General features: G+C 48.0%; 1 protein-coding gene across 3 annotated transcripts in view; it reads right to left on the bottom strand.

Annotated features, from left to right (window-relative positions):
* Nucleotides 1–19,189, bottom strand: part of als2a (alsin Rho guanine nucleotide exchange factor ALS2 a) — a 92,320-nt gene that overhangs the window by 56,615 nt on the left and 16,516 nt on the right. For all 3 annotated transcript variants that reach the window (XM_071340707.1, XM_071340704.1, XM_071340706.1), the window contains exons 6-12: nt 16,751–17,004; nt 15,445–15,522; nt 14,230–14,337; nt 11,614–11,727; nt 8,765–8,936; nt 4,080–4,269; nt 3,562–3,627 (exon numbers count right to left, since the gene is read on the bottom strand). In XM_071340707.1, the coding sequence (XP_071196808.1) occupies nt 3,562–3,627; nt 4,080–4,269; nt 8,765–8,936; nt 11,614–11,727; nt 14,230–14,337; nt 15,445–15,522; nt 16,751–17,004 (982 nt within the window). The remainder of the gene's footprint in view (nt 1–3,561; nt 3,628–4,079; nt 4,270–8,764; nt 8,937–11,613; nt 11,728–14,229; nt 14,338–15,444; nt 15,523–16,750; nt 17,005–19,189) is intronic.

Genomic DNA, 19,189 nt, shown 5'->3' with positions numbered 1-19,189 from the left:
GTAGGGGTTACCTTGGTAGGGGTTACCTTGGCAGGGGTTACCTTGGTAGGGGTTACCTTGGCAGGGGTTACCTTGGTAGGGGTTACCTTGGTAGGGGTTACCTTGGTAGGGGTTACCTTGGTAGGGGTTACCTTGGCAGGGGTTACCTTGGCAGGGGTTACCTTGGCAGGGGTTACCTTGGCAGGGGTTACCTTGGTAGGGGTTACCTTGGCAGGGGATACCTTGGCAGCGGTTACCTTGGCAGGGGTTACCTTGGCAGGGGTTACCTTGGTAGGGGTTACCTTGGTAGGGGTTACCTTGGCAGGGGATACCTTGGCAGGGGTTACCTTGGCAGGGGTTACCTTGGCAGGGGTTACCTTGGTAGGGGTTACCTTGGTAGGGGTTACCTTGGCAGGGGTTACCTTGGCAGGGGTTACCTTGGTAGGGGTAACCTTGGTAGGGGTTACCTTGGTAGGGGTAACCTTGGTAGGGGTTACCTTGGTAGGGGTTACCTTGGTAGGGGTAACCTTGGTAGGGGTTACCTTGGTAGGGGTAACCTTGGTAGGGGTTACCTTGGTAGGGGTTACCTTGGTAGGGGTTACCTTGGTAGGGGTTACCTTGGTAGGGGTAACCTTGGTAGCATTGCTGGGATATCACCTTCTGAAGGCGTTGATGTTGAAATGTGTACACAGTGCTGATTAACCTCAAGTTGAGGTCAAGTTCATTATGGCCACCGCACGTGTACATCGGGTGGCCATGGAGGAGGAAGGAGATGGGGAGCGAACTGATTATCTGGCACGGGAACACTTTTTGTAACTTGTGACTAACGGGAGGAAGACTGGACGAAAGCATGAGGACGTTTTTTAGGGCCTTCATTCTATTGACCAGTAAAGTAAAGAATGCCAGACATCACATGGCTAAGCTACCCTCAAATATGTTGGTGTCAAGGAGAAACTCCGCAACACGGTGGAGAAATGGGAGCCATGGAAACCCAGCTCAAAGTTAGTGAGAACCAACTTCGTGAGTTAGTGAGAGCCAATAACTAGAAAAGGTGATATTTGTTGGTTGCGGTGGTCGGGAATGGGAACATTCAACCATGTCAGTACCCTGATCTACAGACAGTACCCTGATCACCAGTCAGTACCCTGATCACCAGTCAGTACCCTGATCACCAGTCAGTACCCTGATCACCAGTCAGTACCCTGATCACCAGTCAGTACCCTGATCTACAGACAGTACCCTGATCTACAGACAGTACCCCGATCACCAACCAGTTCCTCCGATCACCAGCCAGTTCCTCCGATCACCAGCCAGTTCCTCCGATCACCAGCCAGTTCCTCCGATCACCAGCCAGTTCCTCCGATCACCAGCCAGTTCCTCCGATCACCAGCCAGTTCCTCCGATCACCAGCCAGTTCCTCCGATCACCAGCCAGTTCCTCCGATCACCAGCCAGTTCCTCCGACCACCAGCCAGTTCCTCCGACCACCAGCCAGTTCCTCCGACCACCAGCCAGTTCCTCCGACCACCAGCCAGTTCCTCCGACCACCAGCCAGTTCCTCCGATCACCAGCCAGTTCCTCCGATCACCAGCCAGTTCCTCCGATCACCAGCCAGTTCCTCCGATCACCAGCCAGTTCCTCCGATCACCAGCCAGTTCCTCCGATCACCAGCCAGTTCCTCCGATCACCAGCCAGTTCCTCCGATCACCAGCCAGTTCCTCCGTTCACCAGCCAGTTCCTCCGTTCACCAGCCAGTTCCTCCGTTCACCAGTCAGTTCCTCCGATCACCAGTCAGTTCCTCCGATCACCAGTCAGTTCCTCCGATCACCAGTCAGTTCCTCCGTTCACCAGTCAGTTCCTCGGATCACCAGCCAGTTCCTCCGATCACCAGCCAGTTCCTCCGATCACCAGCCAGTTCCTCCGATCACCAGTCAGTTCCTCCGATCACCAGTCAGTTCCTCCGTTCACCAGTCAGTTCCTCCGTTCACCAGTCAGTTCCTCCGATCACCAGCCAGTTCCTCCGATCACCAGCCAGTTCCTCTGATCACCAGCCAGTTCCTCTGATCACCAGTCTAGCGGTGATGGAGCTGCCAACGGGGCTAATGCAGTCCCTCTACAGCTGGAGGACCAGGTCTTCATACGCCTAATGGCTAACACACCCGTATGGGACTCCGTGAACCTCACTACGTTTAATGCGTTCCTGGTCCTCTACAGGTCAGTTGGTAGAGCATTGGGCTTGCTACCGGCAGCATAGTGGGTTTGATTCCAGGAACCATATGTACATCAAATGTATGCATGAGTATAAGTAGATTTGAATAAAACCATCTGCTAAATTGCATATTATTATTTGTTAATATTATTTTTGTAAACAGTGATTCTTTCCCACATAACTGTAAGTCCTGTATTGGATGCCTCCAGATGGGAATCGTTGGGAGAAATACATTGGTTGGCTAGCCGTCCTCTACTGTCTACTGAGTCATATTACCACGTTGTCTTGTCGTTACACTCTTGCTCAACACCAAGACAAATTCCTCTCACCACTGCTGCACATTGCAAAATCAATGCATTCTTTAAGAGAAGTAGAGGGTTTCTACCTGATCAATACACAGTTAGGAGGAAGTCGATATGGTTAGTGATGAGGAAGTCAATATGGTTAGTGATGAGGAAGTCAATCTGGTTAGTGATGAGGAAGTCAATCTGGTTAGTGATGAGGAAGTCAATCTGGTTAGTGATGAGGAAGTCAATATGGTTAGCGATGAGGAAGTCAATACGGTTAGCGATGAGGAAGTCAATACGGTTAGTGATGAGGAAATCAATATGGTTAGCGATGAGGAAATCAATATGGTTAGCGATGAGGAAATCAATATGGTTAGCGATGAGGAAGTCGATATGGTTAGTGATGAGGAAGTCAATATGGTTAGTGATGAGGAAGTCAATATGGTTAGCGATGAGGAAGTCAATATGGTTAGCGATGAGGAAGTCAATATGGTTAGCGATGAGGAAGTCAATATGGTTAGCGATGAGGAGGTCAATATGGTTAGCGATGAGGAGGTCAATATGGTTAGCGATGAGGAGGTCAATATGGTTAGTGATGAGGAGGTCAATATGGTTAGTGATAAGGAAATCAATATGGTTAGTGATGAGGAGGTCAATATGGTTAGTGATGAGGAGGTCAATATGGTTCGTGATGAGGAAGTCAATATGGTTAGTGATGAGGAGGTCAATATGGTTAGTGATGAGGAGGTCAATATGGTTAGTGATGAGGAAGTCAATATGGTTAGTGATGAGGAAAACAATATGGTTCGTGATGAGGTCAATATGGTTCGTGATGAGGAAGTCAATATGGTTCGTGATGAGGAAGTCAATATGGTTCGTGATGAGGAAGTCAATATGGTTCGTGATGAGGAAGTCAATATGGTTAGTGATGAGGAGGTCAATATGGTTAGTGATGAGGAAGTCAATATGATTAGTGATGAGGAAGTCAATATGATTAGTGTAACTGGGGTGATGTACAGTACAATACACAGTAAGGGTTTACACAAAAGATAGTGTAACTGGGAAGAGGTAAAACAGAAGGACTCACACAGAGGGCTTTATGAGGGCTTGGAATCCCCCCATAACCAGGAAATTACCCACTGAGCCACAGTACCTGCAGAGAGAGAGAGAGAGATCAAATAGATGGTGAGAATGAATGAATGAATGAACGAACAAAGGAACATGAGAAGGGAAGACTCGGGCGGAGGAGAAGGGGAGACTCGGGCGGAGGAGAAGGGGAGACTCGGGCGGAGGAGAAGGGGAGACTCGGGCGGAGGAGAAGGGGAGACTCGGGCGGAGGAGAAGGGGAGACTCGGGCGGAGGAGAAGGGGAGACTCGGGCGGAGGAGAAGGGGAGACTCGGGCGGAGGAGAAGGGGAGACTCGGGCGGAGGAGAAGGGGAGACTCGGGCGGAGGAGAAGGGGAGACTCGGGCGGAGGAGAAGGGGAGACTCGGGCGGAGGAGAAGGGGAGACTCAGGCGGAGGAGAAGGGGAGACTCGGGCGGAGGAGAAGGGGAGACTCAGGCGGAGGAAACCACTAAAACAGAGATCTCAGTTGTGTACTTGCTCTTTATACAGGTCCAGGAAGGTGTTAGCGTGTTTCAGGATGACCAGTCCCTTGACGTCCCGGTCAGTACGGAGGAAGGCTGTAAGGGAGACGGAGTGTTGTCCTGTCAGGTGACACAGCCTGCTGTAGCTACTAGCCAGGGACTGGAACAGCAGGCTGGATATCTGGCCCAACACCGTGCACACAGACTCTAGAGGAGACACAGAGAGTACACAGATCAATCCACCACCCTCTCTATAACACAGATCAATCCACCACCCTCTCTATAACACAGATCAATCCACCACCCTCTCTATAACACACATCAATCCACCACCCTCTCTATAACACACATCAATCCACCACCCTCTCTATAACACACATCAATCCACCACCCTCTCTATAACACAGATCAATCCACCACCCTCTCTATAACACACATCAATCCACCACCCTCTCTACAACACAGATCAATCCACCACCCTCTCTATAACACAGATCAATCCACCACCCTCTCTACAACACAGATCAATCCACCACCCTCTCTACAACACAGATCAATCCACCACCCTCTCTACAACACAGATCAATCCACCACCCTCTCTACAACACAGATCAATCCACCACCCTCTCTACAACACAGATCAATCCACCACCCTCTCTACAACACAGATCAATCCACCACCCTCTCTACAACACAGATCAATCCACCACCCTCTCTACAACACAGATCAATCCACCACCCTCTCTATAACACAGATCAATCCACCACCCTCTCTACAACACAGATCAATCCACCACCCTCTCTACAACACAGATCAATCCACCACCCTCTCTACAACACAGATCAATCCACCACCCTCTCTACAACACAGATCAATCCACCACCCTCTCTACAACACAGATCAATCCACCACCCTCTCTACAACACAGATCAATCCACCACCCTCTCTACAACACAGATCAATCCACCACCCTCTCTACAACACAGATCAATCCACCACCCTCTCTATAACACAGATCAATCCACCACCCTCTCTACAACACACAGATCAATCCACCACCCTCTCTACAACACACAGATCAACCCACCACCCTCTCTATAACACAGATCAATCCACCACCCTCTCTATAACACAGATCAATCCACCACCATCTCTATAACACAGATCAATCCACCACCCTCTCTATAACACAGATCAATCCACCACCCTCTCTATAACACAGATCAATCCACCACCCTCTCTACAACACAGATCAATCCACCACCCTCTCTACAACACAGATCAATCCACCACCCTCTCTACAACCCAGATCAATCCACCACCCTCTCTACAACCCAGATCAATCCACCACCCTCTCTACAACCCAGATCAATCCACCACCCTTTCTACAACACAGATCAATCCACCACCCTCTCTACAACACAGATCAATCCACCACCCTCTCTACAACACAGATCAATCCACCACCCTCTCTACAACACAGATCAATCCACCACCCTCTCTACAACACAGATCAATCCACCACCCTCTCTACAACACAGATCAATCCACCACCCTCTCTACAACACAGATCAATCCACCACCCTCTCTACAACACAGATCAATCCACCACCCTCTCTACAACACACAGATCAATCCACCACCCTCTCTACAACACACAGATCAATCCACCACCCTCTCTACAAAACACAGATCAATCCACCACCCTCTCTACAACACACAGATCAATCCACCACCCTCTCTACAACACAAATCAATCCACCACCCTCTCTACAACACATAGATCAGCCAGAAGAGGACTGGCCACCCCTCAGAGCCTAGTTCCTCTCTAGGTTTCCACCACACACTCTACACACTCAAGCCCGGTGGCTGAACCGATTCCGAGAGAACCAAGGCTGCAGTTGCTTGAAAGACATGAGGTCTGCTTAGTTCTTTGCGCGGGCATCAGTCACTCATTCACAATTTGACAAGCACTTGATAATGCCTAGAAATTCACAGCGGCATCCCCTTTGTGTGGCCCTAATACTCTCTAAAAAAAGTACTGATCTCCCCCCAAATCACATCATACTCACATGGCTCTCTGTCAAGTGATTAGGTCTTTCTCACAGGCTACAAGTGAAGACAGACACATCAGGGACGCAACTGCGCACGGTCCTTATCCAATTCCGAGCTGCATATTGAAGATATTTGAAGAACTGTCCACATTTACTTTTCATCATTAGCCAACAAGATGGCCTAACGAACAGCGAAAGCACTAGCCGATGTCAATCTACTATCCCCCGTAGTACAAAAGTCGACCTGTTCTATTCCGTGCGAGAAATAAATATTCCAAACATAGTCTGGGACAGTTGTGGGATGCAATAGATCCCAAATTAATACAACCACTAGCATCCCCCCAAAATATCAGAACGTTTAGCTTAAAATGTTGATAAACTCTTCTTTTATTTAACTATGCAAGTCAGTTAAGAACAAATTATTATTTTACAATGACGGCCTACACATTATAAGCGCAGCAACGCGCACATGGTAGTAGGATATAAGCGCAAATGTTCCATTATTAAAAGTGACCGCAAATGCAATTATGCATGTAATGCCATTATAATAAAGGTGTATTTTTATGGTGAAAATTATCTTCCCCAAACTTGAAACTCTCTGCTTATGTCTGCCAGTTAGGCTCTACACCCCCTTGTAAAGCAGATTCGTGGGCTTCATTTGAAGAAGTTATTTGGCCACTTTAGTTGTGATACTAACCTAATCAAAACATATAGGACTATGGGCTAGGCTACATGAGGTGTGATACTAACCTTATTAAAACATATAGGACTATGGACTAGGTTACATGAGGTGTGATACTAACCTTATTAAAACATATAGGACTATGGCCTAGGCTACATGAGGTGTGATACTAACCTTATTAAAACATATAGGACTATGGGCTGGGCTACATGAGGTGTGATACTAACCTTATTAAAACATATAGGACTATGGGCTGGGCTACATGAGGTGTGATACTAACCTTATTAAAACATATAGGACTATGGGCTAGGCTACATGAGGTGTGATACTAACCTTATTAAAACATATAGGACTATGGACTAGGCTACATGAGGTGTGATACTAACCTTATTAAAACATAGGACTATGGGCTAGGCTACATGAGGTGTGATACTAACCTTAATAAAACATATAGGACTATGGGCTGGGCTACATGAGGTGTGATACTAACCTTATTAAAACATATAGGACTATGGACTAGGTTACATGAGGTGTGATACTAACCTTATTAAAACATATAGGACTATGGCCTAGGCTACATGAGGTGTGATACTAACCTTATTAAAACATAGGACTATGGGCTAGGCTACATGAGGTGTGATACTAACCTTATTAAAACATATAGGACTATGGACTAGGTTACATGAGGTGTGATACTAACCTTATTAAAACATATAGGACTATGGCCTAGGCTACATGAGGTGTGATACTAACCTTATTAAAACATATAGGACTATGGGCTGGGCTACATGAGGTGTGATACTAACCTTATTAAAACATATAGGACTATGGGCTGGGCTACATGAGGTGTGATACTAACCTTATTAAAACCTATAGGACTATGGGCTAGGCTACATGAGGTGTGATACTAACCTTATTAAAACATATAGGACTATGGGCTAGGCTACATGAGGTGTGATACTAACCTTATTAAAACATATAGGACTATGGACTAGGCTACATGAGGTGTGATACTAACCTTATTAAAACATAGGACTATGGGCTAGGCTACATGAGGTGTGATACTAACCTTAATAAAACATATAGGACTATGGGCTGGGCTACATGAGGTGTGATCCTAACCTTATTAAAACATAGGACTATGGGCTAGGCTACATGAGGTGTGATACTAACCTTATTAAAACATATAGGACTATGGGCTAGGCTACATGAGGTGTGCGACTATGATTTGAAAAAGTCGCAAAAAAAGGCATTATTTCTTAAGCTGGACATCATCACAAGTGATAATATATAATTCACAAGTGATGGGCTAATATTGTCACCCATCACAATATTTTTTATTTAATCTTGTCTTTACATATACTAAATTATATATGTGTGAATATTATTTTTATTTAGAATGGACCATTATCATGCACCTGTATCGAAACAGGAGCAGCGGGAAAAAAATACATTTAAATAGCGAATGGAGGACGCTTTTGATGTGTGGTTCATTTTCATGCCAGCCAGGTAGGCTATACTCCTGTTGTATATTTAAGGAATATACTTAACATTGGGAAAGTTTAGAAATAAATATAGTAGGCCTAGCCTATAGAAAGCTGATGGGATCCTCCTCTTTTTAATAGAGGCCATCACTCTGTTTTCTCACGCAATTGCATAGCCTATAGAAATGTTGCTCAACATGAGCTCATGGGCTCTCATGAAGTGTTTGATTAGAGTTTCAATCACATTTGCATTGATGTCAGAGTGATTAGAGGGACAATAGAGTGCTGAGAACCAGGCGGTTAGCAAGTTCGGTAGGCTGCTACTGACCATCAGCAGCATCAGAGCTTGGAGAAGACTAATTACCGTGATTTAACGGTCACATGGAGTTTGACTGCCTTCATGACTCATGACCGCCTACGTGGCGGGTAATACGGTTACCTCAACAGCCCTATCCCTATGTCTGTATGTCTTTTGTCTCACCTTTCCTCAGTAGAGGGCTGACCACCCGCTTGTTGATGTCTCTGAGCCTGCAGTAGAACTTCCTGTCTGCTGCAGCCAGCTCGTGGAGAGCAGAGATGAACCCCATCACGTTGAGGTCAGCCTGGGCTAGACAGGACTGTCCTCCGCCATACACACTGCTGATGTAGCCCATCTAGATGGGAAGACACCAACACATTACATTGCAATATTTTATGTGGCATGTTATGATATTGCCCAGATACATGACTGTAGGCTCTTACAGAGTTAGCCTAGGAGTCTACAGCCAAGTCGCAAGGGACAAGTTACTGGTAGGAGTCTACAGCCAAGTCGCAAGGGACAAGTTACTGGTAGGAGTCTACAGCCAAGTCGCAAGGGACAAGTTACTGGTAGGAGTCTACAGCCAAGTCGCAAGGGACAAGTTACTGGTAGGAGTCTACAGCCAAGTCGCAAGGGACAAGTTACTGGTAGGAGTCTACAGCCAAGTCGCAGGGGACAAGTTACTGGTAGGAGTCTACAGCCAAGTCGCAGGGGACAAGTTACTGGTAGGAGTCTACAGCCAAGTCTCAGGGGACAAGTTACTGGAAGGAGTCTACAGCCAAGTCGCAGGGGACAAGTTACTGGTAGGAGTCTACAGCCAAGTCGCAGGGGACAAGTTACTGGAAGGAGTCTACAGCCAAGTCTCAGGAACAAGTTACTGGTAGGAGTCTACAGCCAAGTCACAGGGGACAAGTTACTGGTAGGAGTCTACAGCCAAGTCGCTGGTAGGAGTCTACAGCCAAGTCTCAGGGACAAGTTACTGGTATGTTTATTATGTTATAATACACTGCTCGAAAAAATAAAGGGAACACTTAAACAACACAATGTAACTCCAAGTCAATCACACTTCTGTGAAATCAAACGGTCCACTTAGGAAGCAACACTGATTGACAATAAATTTCACATGCTGTTGTGCAAATGGAATAGACAAAAGGTGGAAATTATAGGCAATTAGCAAGACACCCCCAATAAAGGAGTGGTTCTGCAGGTGGTGACCACAGACCACTTCTCAGTTCCTATGCTTCCTGGCTGATGTTTTGGTCACTTTTGAATGCTGGCGGTGCTTTCACTCTAGTGGTAGCATGAGACGGAGTCTACAACCCACACAAGTGGCTCAGGTAGTGCAGCTCATCCAGGATGGCACATCAATGCGAGCTGTGGCAAGAAGGTTTGCTGTGTCTGTCAGCGTAGTGTCCAGAGCATGGAGGCGCTACCAGGAGACAGGCCAGTACATCAGGAGACATGGAGGAGGCCGTAGGAGGGCAACCACCCAGCAGCAGGACCGCTACCTCCGCCTTTGTGCAAGGAAGAGCAGGAGGAGCACTGCCAGAGCCCTGCAAAATGACCTCCAGCAGGCCACAAATGTGCATGTGTCTGCTCAAACGGTCAGAAACAGACTCCATGAGGGTGGTATGAGGGCCCGACGTCCACAGGTGGGGGTTGCAGCCCAACACCGTGCAGGACGTTTGGCATTTGCCAGAGAACACCAAGATTGGCAAATTCGCCACTGGCGCCCTGTGCTCTTCACAGATGAAAGCAGGTTCACACTGAGCACATGTGACAGACGTGACAGAGTCTGGAGACGCCGTGGAGAACGTTCTGCTGCCTGCAACATCCTCCAGCATGACCGGTTTGGCAGTGTGTCAGTCATGGTGTGGGGTGGCATTTCTTTGGGGGGCCGCACAGCCCTCCATGTGCTCGCCAGAGGTAGCCTGACTGCCATTAGGTACCGAGATGAGATCCTCAGACCCCTTGTGAGACCATATGCTGGTGCGATTGGCCCTGGGTTCCTCCTAATGCAAGACAATGCTAGACCTCATGTGTCTGGAGTGTGTCAGCAGTTCCTGCAAGAGGAAGGCATTGATGCTATGGACTGGCCCGCCCGTTCCCCAGACCTGAATCCAATTGAGCACATCTGGGACATCATGTCTCGCTCCATCCACCAACGCCACGTTGCACCACAGACTGTCCAGGAGTTGGCGGATGCTTTAGTCCAGGTCTGGGAGGAGATCCCTCAGGAGACCATCCGCCACCTCATCAGGAGCATGCCCAGGCGTTGTAGGGAGGTCATACAGGCACGTGGAGGCCACACACACTACTGAGCCTCATTTTGACCTGTTTTAAGGACATTACATCAAAGTTGGATCAGCCTGTAGTGTGGTTTTCCACTTTAATTTTGAGTGTGACTCCAAATCCAGACCTCCATGGGTTGATAAATTTGATTTCCATTGATAATTTTTGTGTGATTTTGTTGTCAGCACATTCAACTATGTAAAGAAAAAAGTATTTAATAAGAATATTTCATTCATTCAGATCTAGGATGTGTTATTTTAGTGTTCCCTTTATTTTTTTGAGCAGTGTATAAATATATATATCTCAATGTTTTTGTTTTGACATAGATTTTAAAGTGAAAATCTGAGTCAAAGCTTAATTCCGTTAACTTGGAATTGTCCCATGTTTGAAATGGAATGACCGCTTTGTGATATTTAGCCAGTAAAATAAATAGCTGATCTTTAAAAAATCAGTGGTGTGAGATAATTATAATATACACTTCTCAAAAAGAGAAGAAGTGTATATTATAAAATCAAGAAAAAGGAACAGTCTGTTTCCACATAGTTTCCCATGTTAGTAAATCATCTAACAGACTACTACTATCTAAACCTGTCGAAGTGTTCTGGGGTAAAGGAATGCTGTTGGATTTTAACAAGTCCCTCAGTCGAGCACTTTTTCGTTCCATGCTGGGCTAAAGCGCGTTTTGGGTAAAAACGTTCTTTCTACATATTACAGAGAGGTAGTGAATGTGTTCTACTCACGTTCATACAGAAGGGCAGCAGGACAGGTCTGAGGGTGTACGTGTCAGTTATAGAGGGAGAGCTCTCAGTTGACCCTGTCCCAGGTATGTGGTTCTCAGGTGTGGTCTCCATCACCTGAATTCATTCAGAAATACTTTATTGTCCCATAGGGAGATTTGTTCACCGACTATAAAAGGCATTCCTGTCATACATTCACTGACTATACAAAAACACACACACACACACACATACACATACACACAAACACACACACACGGCTTCTGCAGAAGGGGAAGAGACTCCTCCAGAAAGCTATTGACTCAGCAGATACTGAAAAATGACTCTACATGTACAGTAACAAAAACAGAAGAAATACAGAAATGAAATAATCTATAAATTCTCACAACATGAACAATGACAAGTTGCGTAACGTGTTTTTTAAAAAAAAAGTATTTTCACGCTTAACAGTTTCCCGTGCGAATCAAGAATGATCCACCATTCAAAGGATATCCAGCCAACTTGATACAAATGTGGGGAAGCATTGGAGTCAACATGGGCCAGGATCCCTGTGGAACGCTTTCGACACCTTGTAGAGTCCGTGACCCGACGAACTGAGGCTGTTCTGAACACCTTCCTACCGCAATATTAGGAAGGTGTTCCTAATGTTTTGTACACTCAGTGTATTTAACATCACAAGACACAACACTTAACTTGTATACAGTATACAACACATGTAAAGTCCGGTTCAGATACATTAGCCAACATAAGACGAGACAAAACTAGACAGTTTTAGAACTTTGGGTTGTAGAACAGCTGACTAAAGACCAGGCATTCATATTCATTTTGTTGTATTTTATTTAATTAACCTTTTATTTAACTAGGTAAGTCAGTTGAGAACAAATTCTTATTTACAATGACGGCCTACCCCGGCCAAACCAGGACGACGCTGGGCCAATTGTGCGCCACCCTATGGGACTCCCAATCATGGCCGGTTGTGATACAGCCTGGAATCGAACCAGGGTATCTGTAGTGACGCCTCTAGCACAGCGCCACTCGGGAGCCCAGAGTAAGAAGACCAGCTGTGCAGTTGAGACCGTTTCCACAGTAACGGTGCCTCTTTAGAATGACGTGATGACAGTTTGAAACAAAGCTATCCTATGTTGTAGCAAACTGAATACATGCAGCAAGCTAGGCTAACTACTACTGCAGCTAACTAGGTGTCCGCTAGGCTAGCTACTACTGCAGCAATACAGCTAGCTAGGTGTCCGCTAGGCTGGCTACTACTGCAGCAATACAGCTAGCTAGGTGTCCGCTAGGCTAGCTACTACTGCAGCAATACAACTAGCTAGGTGTCCCCTTGGCTAGCTACTACTGCAGCAATACAGCTAGCTAGGTGTCCGCTAGGCTAGCTACTACTGCAGCAATACAGCTAGCTAGGTGTCCGCATGGCTAGCTACTACTGCAGCAATACAGCTAGCTAGGTGTCCGCTAGGCTAGCTACTACTGCAGCAATACAGCTAGCTAGGTGTCCGCTTGGCTAGCTACTACTGCAGCAATACAGCTAGCTAGGTGTCCGCTAGGCTAGCTACTACTGCAGCAATACAGCTAGCTAGGTGTCCTCATTGGCTAGCTACTACTGCAGCAATACAGCTAGCTAGGTGTCCGCTTGGCTAGCTACTACTGCAGCAATACAGCTAGCTAGGTGTCCGCTAGGCTAGCTACTACTGCAGCAATACAGCTAGCTAGGTGTCCGCTTAGCTAGCTAACAAGCTGTTTGGCTGAACACAGAACGTCAGCTAGCTGTTCTCTGATTGGCCAAAGGGACACGTCTCGCCGTAAGTCTTCGGTCAAGATCTGATAAAGGGCGGCAGGTATCATAGTGGTTAAGAGTGTTGGGCCAGTAACCGAATGATCGCTGGTTCAAAACCCCGGGCCGACTAGGTGAAAAATATGTCGATGTACCCTTGAGCAAGGCACTTTCCCCAGAAACTTCTGCAGCCGACGTGAGACATTCTAAAACTAGACTGTTCAGATGAAGCAAACTGTTGTAGAACGAACTCATTACGACCGTTGTGTCACGTCTCGTCTGTTGTATCTGAACTGGGCTTTACAGGACATGACTGACCTGTTGACCTCTGTGACAGAGGACATACTGACCTGTTGACCGGTGTGACAGAGGACATACTGACCTGTTGACCGCTGCGACAGAGGACATACTGACCTGTTGACCTCTGTGACAGAGGACATACTGACCTGTTGACCGCTGCGACAGAGGACATACTGACCTGTTGACCTCTGTGACAGAGGACATACTGACCTGTTGACCGCTGCGACAGAGGACATACTGACCTGTTGACCGCTGCGACAGAGGACATACTGACCTGTTGACCTCTGCGACAGAGGACATACTGACCCGTTGGCCTCTGTGACAGAGGACATACTGACCCGTTGGCCTCTGTGACAGAGGACATACTGACCCGTTGGCCTCTGTGACAGAGGACATACTGACCCGTTGGCCTCTGTGACAGAGGACATACTGACCCGTTGACCGCTGTAACAGAGGACACACTGACCTGTTGACCTCTGTGACAGAGGACATACTGACTTGTTGACCGCTGTAACAGAGGACACACTGACCTGGTGACCGCTGTAACAGAGGATGGGCTGGCAGCCTTCATCATCAGCCAGGAACAAACTGTGGCTCTGCCCTGCTGCCAGGTCCCACACACGCAGACCCTCTGACATCTGAGAGGAGGTCAAAACACACACACACACAAACTAAGATCAGCCAGGAACACAATATGGCTCTGCCCTGCCACCAGGTCCAACACAAACACAGATCAGCCAGGAACACACTGTGGCTCTGCCCAGCCACCAGGTCCAACACAAACACAGATCAGCCAGGAACACACTGTGGCTCTGCCCTGCCACCAGGTCCAACACAAACAGACCCTCTGACATCTGAGTGTGTTTTGCCCCCCTGTGAGATGTCAGAGTGTGAGGGACCTGGTGGCAGGGCAACAGTAGCAGTGGTGGTCCCAGATCTGTTTCTGCTGTAAAGCCAACTCCTATGGTTGTTGACAGGCCACATATAATACATGACAACAACCGTAGGAATTGGCTTTACAGCAGATAACAGATCTGGGACCACCAAGCTAGACCAGCAGGCTAGACCACCAGACCAGCAGGCTAGACCAGCAGGCTAGACCACCAGACCAGCAGGCTATACCAGCAGGCTAGACCACCAGACCAGCAAGCTAGATTACCAGACCAGCAGGCTAGACCACCAGACCAGCAGGCTAGACTAGCAGGCTAGACCACCAGACCAGCAGGCTAGACCACCAGACCAGCAGGCTAGACCAGCAGGCTAGACCACCAGACCAGCAGGCTAGGACACCAGGCTAGACCACCAGACTAGCAGGCTAGACCAGCAGGCTAGACCACCAGACCAGCAGGCTAGGCCACCAGGCTAGACCACGAGACCAGCAGGCTAGGCCACCAGGCTAGACCAGCAGGCTAGACCACCAGACCAGCAGGCTAGACCAGCAGGCTAGACCACCAGACCAGCAGGCTAGGCCACCAGGCTAGACCACGAGACCAGCAGGCTAGGCCACCAGGCCAGACCAGCAGGCTAGACCAGCAGGCTAGACCACCAGACCAGCAGGCTAGGCCACCAGGCTAGACCACGAGACCAGCAGGCTAGGCCACCAGGCTAGACCAGCAGGCTAGACCACCAGACCAGCAGGCCAGACCAGCAGGCCAGACCACCAGGCCAGACCAGCAGCGCAGTATAACCATGAAAATAACTAAAGACAAGAAAATTTGCACTCCACAGTAGGTAAACGTAGGTACCTTGGCCTGTTGAGGCATGGTAGTGGGGCTGTTCATGTGTCCCAACTGGCCGGATCTGTTGTTGCCCCACGAAAACACCTAGGGTGATAAAGCCTGGTTATATTACACACCAGTCTCTCAATGTATAGGACGCTACAGTATTAGCTACGTCATGCTATATCACACCATAACTTCTTAACAGTCTCTCAATGTATAGGACGCTACAGTATTAGCTACGTCATGCTACATTACACCATAACTTCTTAACAGTCTCTCAATGTATAGGACGCTACAGTATTAGCTACATCATGCTATATCACACCATAACTTCTTAACAGTCTCTCAATGTATAGGACGCTACAGTATTAGCTACGTCATGCTACATTACACCAGAACTTCTTAACAGTCTCTCAATGTATAGGACACTACAGTATTAGCTACGTCATGCTACATTACACCAGAACTTCTTAACAGTCTCTCCTCTAAATTCAAAGGAAGATAGGCAATCAAATAAATACAATGACGTTGCAACAGGATAAGGCAATGGGATAAGGCAACGGGATAAGGCAACGGATAAGGCAACGGGATAAGGCAACGGGATAAGACAACGGGATAAGACAATGGGATAAGGCAATGGGATAAGGCAATAGGATAAGACAATGGGATAAGACGATGGGATAAGGCGATGGGATAAGGCGATGGGATAAGGCAATGGGATAAGGCAATGGGATAAGACAATAGGATAAGACAATAGGATAAGACAATGGGATAAGGCAATAGAATAAGGCAATAGGATAAGGCAATAGGATAAGGCAATAGGATAAGGCAATAGGATAAGACAATGGGATAAGGCAATAGGATAAGACAATGGGATAAGGCAATAGGATAAGGCAATAGGATAAGGAAATGGGATAAGGCAATGGGATAAGGCAATGGGATAAGGCAATGGGATAAGGCAATAGAATAAGGCAATAGGATAAGGCAATAGGATAAGACAATGGGATAAGACAATGGGATAAGGCAATGGGATAAGGCAATAGGATAAGGCAACGGGATAAGGCAACAGGATAAGGCAATGGGATAAGGCAATGGGATTAGGCAATAGGATAAGGCAATGGGATAAGGCAATGGGATAAGGCAATAGGATAAGGCAATAGGATAAGGCAATGGGATAAGGCAATAGGATAAGGCAACGGGATAAGGCAATAGGATAAGGCAATGGGATAAGGCAATGGGATTAGGCAATAGGATAAGGCAACGGGATAAGGCTATAGTATAAGTCAATAGGATAAGGGTACTGTGAGTGTGATGGGGACTGTGTTTTTACCTGACACTGTGCAGTAAGGGCCAGTGAGTGGTGTGTTCCTGCCGCTACCTTCACTACCTCCTCTCCATTCAGGCTCTTGATACACAGCGGCTGGAGCCTGGGTAGCTGGTCTCCGTGACCCAGCTGTCCCTCCTGCCCCCGGCCCCAGCTCCACACCTCTGTGTTCAGGGTGGGCAGAGACTCCACTACCTCCTCCTTCCTGGGCACATTGGGCCTGGAGCGTGCGGTCCTCCTGCCGGGGAGCTCAGGGGATGCTGGAAGGTTAAAACAAAAAGGCGTCAAAATGCTATTTGACTAATGAATGGCTTACTGTATAATGCGTAATATAAATGAGTTAGAATTGAGTTATAGAGAGAGAGAGGATGCTGGGAAACCCAGCTTTGGACATGCAACATAGTTGATACAGCTAATTCAACACGTTTCTAATCTCAAGGGTCTTTCCTTGTTAAATAAAGGATGAATCACACAATACAATATGAAAGTGCTGTAAACCAGCGCTTAGCAGACAATATGACAGAAACTGCAGGAATGCAATTGAAACATCTAAAAACAAGAAGTCTATCAGGGTTGACCCTGGGACTGAACACATCCCTCTGCAACTGGATCCTGGACTTCCTGACGGGCCACCCCCAGGCGGTGAGGGTAGGCAACAACACCTCCCTCTGCAACTGGATCCTGGACTTCCTGACGGGCCACCCCCAGGCGGTGAGGGTAGGCAACAACACCTCCCTCTGCAACTGGATCCTGGACTTCCTGACGGGCCACCCCCAGGCGGTGAGGGTAGGCAACAACACCTCCCTCTGCAACTGGATCCTGGACTTCCTGACGGGCCACCCCCAGGCGGTGAGGGTAGGCAACAACACCTCCCTCTGCAACTGGATCCTGGACTTCCTGACGGGCCACCCCCAGGCGGTGAGGGTAGGCAACAACACATCTGCCACGCTGATCCTGAACACTGGGGGGGCCCCTCAGGGGGGTCGATAGTTGGCAACAGTTCACAAAACTGAAAGCACGAACCACCGCATTTAACCAAGGCAAAGGGACTGGGAATATGGTTGAATACAAAACAGTCCAGTTATGTCCTCTGTAAGGCAATCAAACAGGCAAAACGTCAGTACAGAGCCAAAGTGGAGTCGCAATTCAACGGCTCAGACACAAGACGTATGTAGCAGGATCTACAGACAATCACGGATTACATTGGCAAAACCGGCCAAGTCGCTGACACCGATGTCTTGCTCCCGGACAAGCTAAACACCTTCTTCGCCCGCTTTGAGGATAACACAGTCCCACGGAAGCAGGCTGCTCCCGAGTACCGTGGGCTCTCGTTCTCCGTGACCGACGTAACACATTTAAGCATGTTAACCCTCGCAAGACCCTCAGAGCATGCGCAGACCAGCTGGCTGAAGTGTTTATGGACATATTCAATCACTCCCTATCCCAGTCTGCTGTCCCCATATGCTTCAAGATGGCCACCATTGTTCCTGTACCCAAGAAAGCAAAGGTAACTGAACTAAATGACTATCGCCCCGTAGCACTCACTTCTGTCATCATGAAGTGCTTTGAGAGACTAGTCAAGGATCATAGGTCGAGAGGTCGAGAGCCGTGCGTCCTCCGAAACACGACCCAGCCAAGCCGCACTGCTTCTTGACACAATGCCAGCTTAACCCGGAAGCCAGCCAAAAAACAATGTGTCGGAAGAAACACTGAACAATTGGCGACCGTGTCAGCGTACATGCACCCGGCCCATCACAGGAGTCGCTAGAGCGCGATGGGACAAGAACATCTCGGCCCACCAAACCCTCTCCTAACCAGGACGACGCTGAGCCAATTGTGCGCAGCCTCATGGGTCTCCCAATCACGGCCAGCTGTGACACAGCCTGGGATCGAACCCGGGTCTGTAGTGACGCCTCAAGCACTGCGATGCAGTGCCTTAGACCGCTGTGCCACTCGGGAGGCCCCCGCAAATTGATATTAACAAACAATTGGTCACCCAAAAAATGCGTCCCTCCATTGAATTTCAAAATCCCAATGTGGCCCTCGAGCTAAAAAGTTTGCCCACCCTGCCCTACTCCTCAGTTAGCACCACAAAAGTTCCACAGACGATACAATCGCCATCTCACTGCCACATCTCACCTGGACAAGAGGAAGAATGCTGTTCATTGACTACAGAACAGCCTTCAACACCGTAATACCCTCCAAGATCATCATTAAGCTCGGTTAACCTGGTCTGTACCCCGCCCTGTGCAACTGGGTCCTGGACCTCCTGACGGGCCGCCCCAGGTGGTGAAGGTAAGAAACAACACCTCCACCACGCTGATCCTCAACACAGGGGCGCCACAAGGGTGCGTGCTCAGCCCCCTCTTGTACTCCCTGTTCACCCATGACTGCGTGGCCAAGCACGACTCCAATGCTCGATTATCAACAATGACGAGACAACCT

The sequence above is a fragment of the Salvelinus alpinus genome, chromosome 14 (assembly GCF_045679555.1).
Source record: "Salvelinus alpinus chromosome 14, SLU_Salpinus.1, whole genome shotgun sequence".
Taxonomy (NCBI): Eukaryota; Metazoa; Chordata; class Actinopteri; order Salmoniformes; family Salmonidae; genus Salvelinus; species Salvelinus alpinus.
Note: the sequence above shows the minus strand (reverse complement) of the source record. Positions and strands in the feature narration are given on the sequence as shown.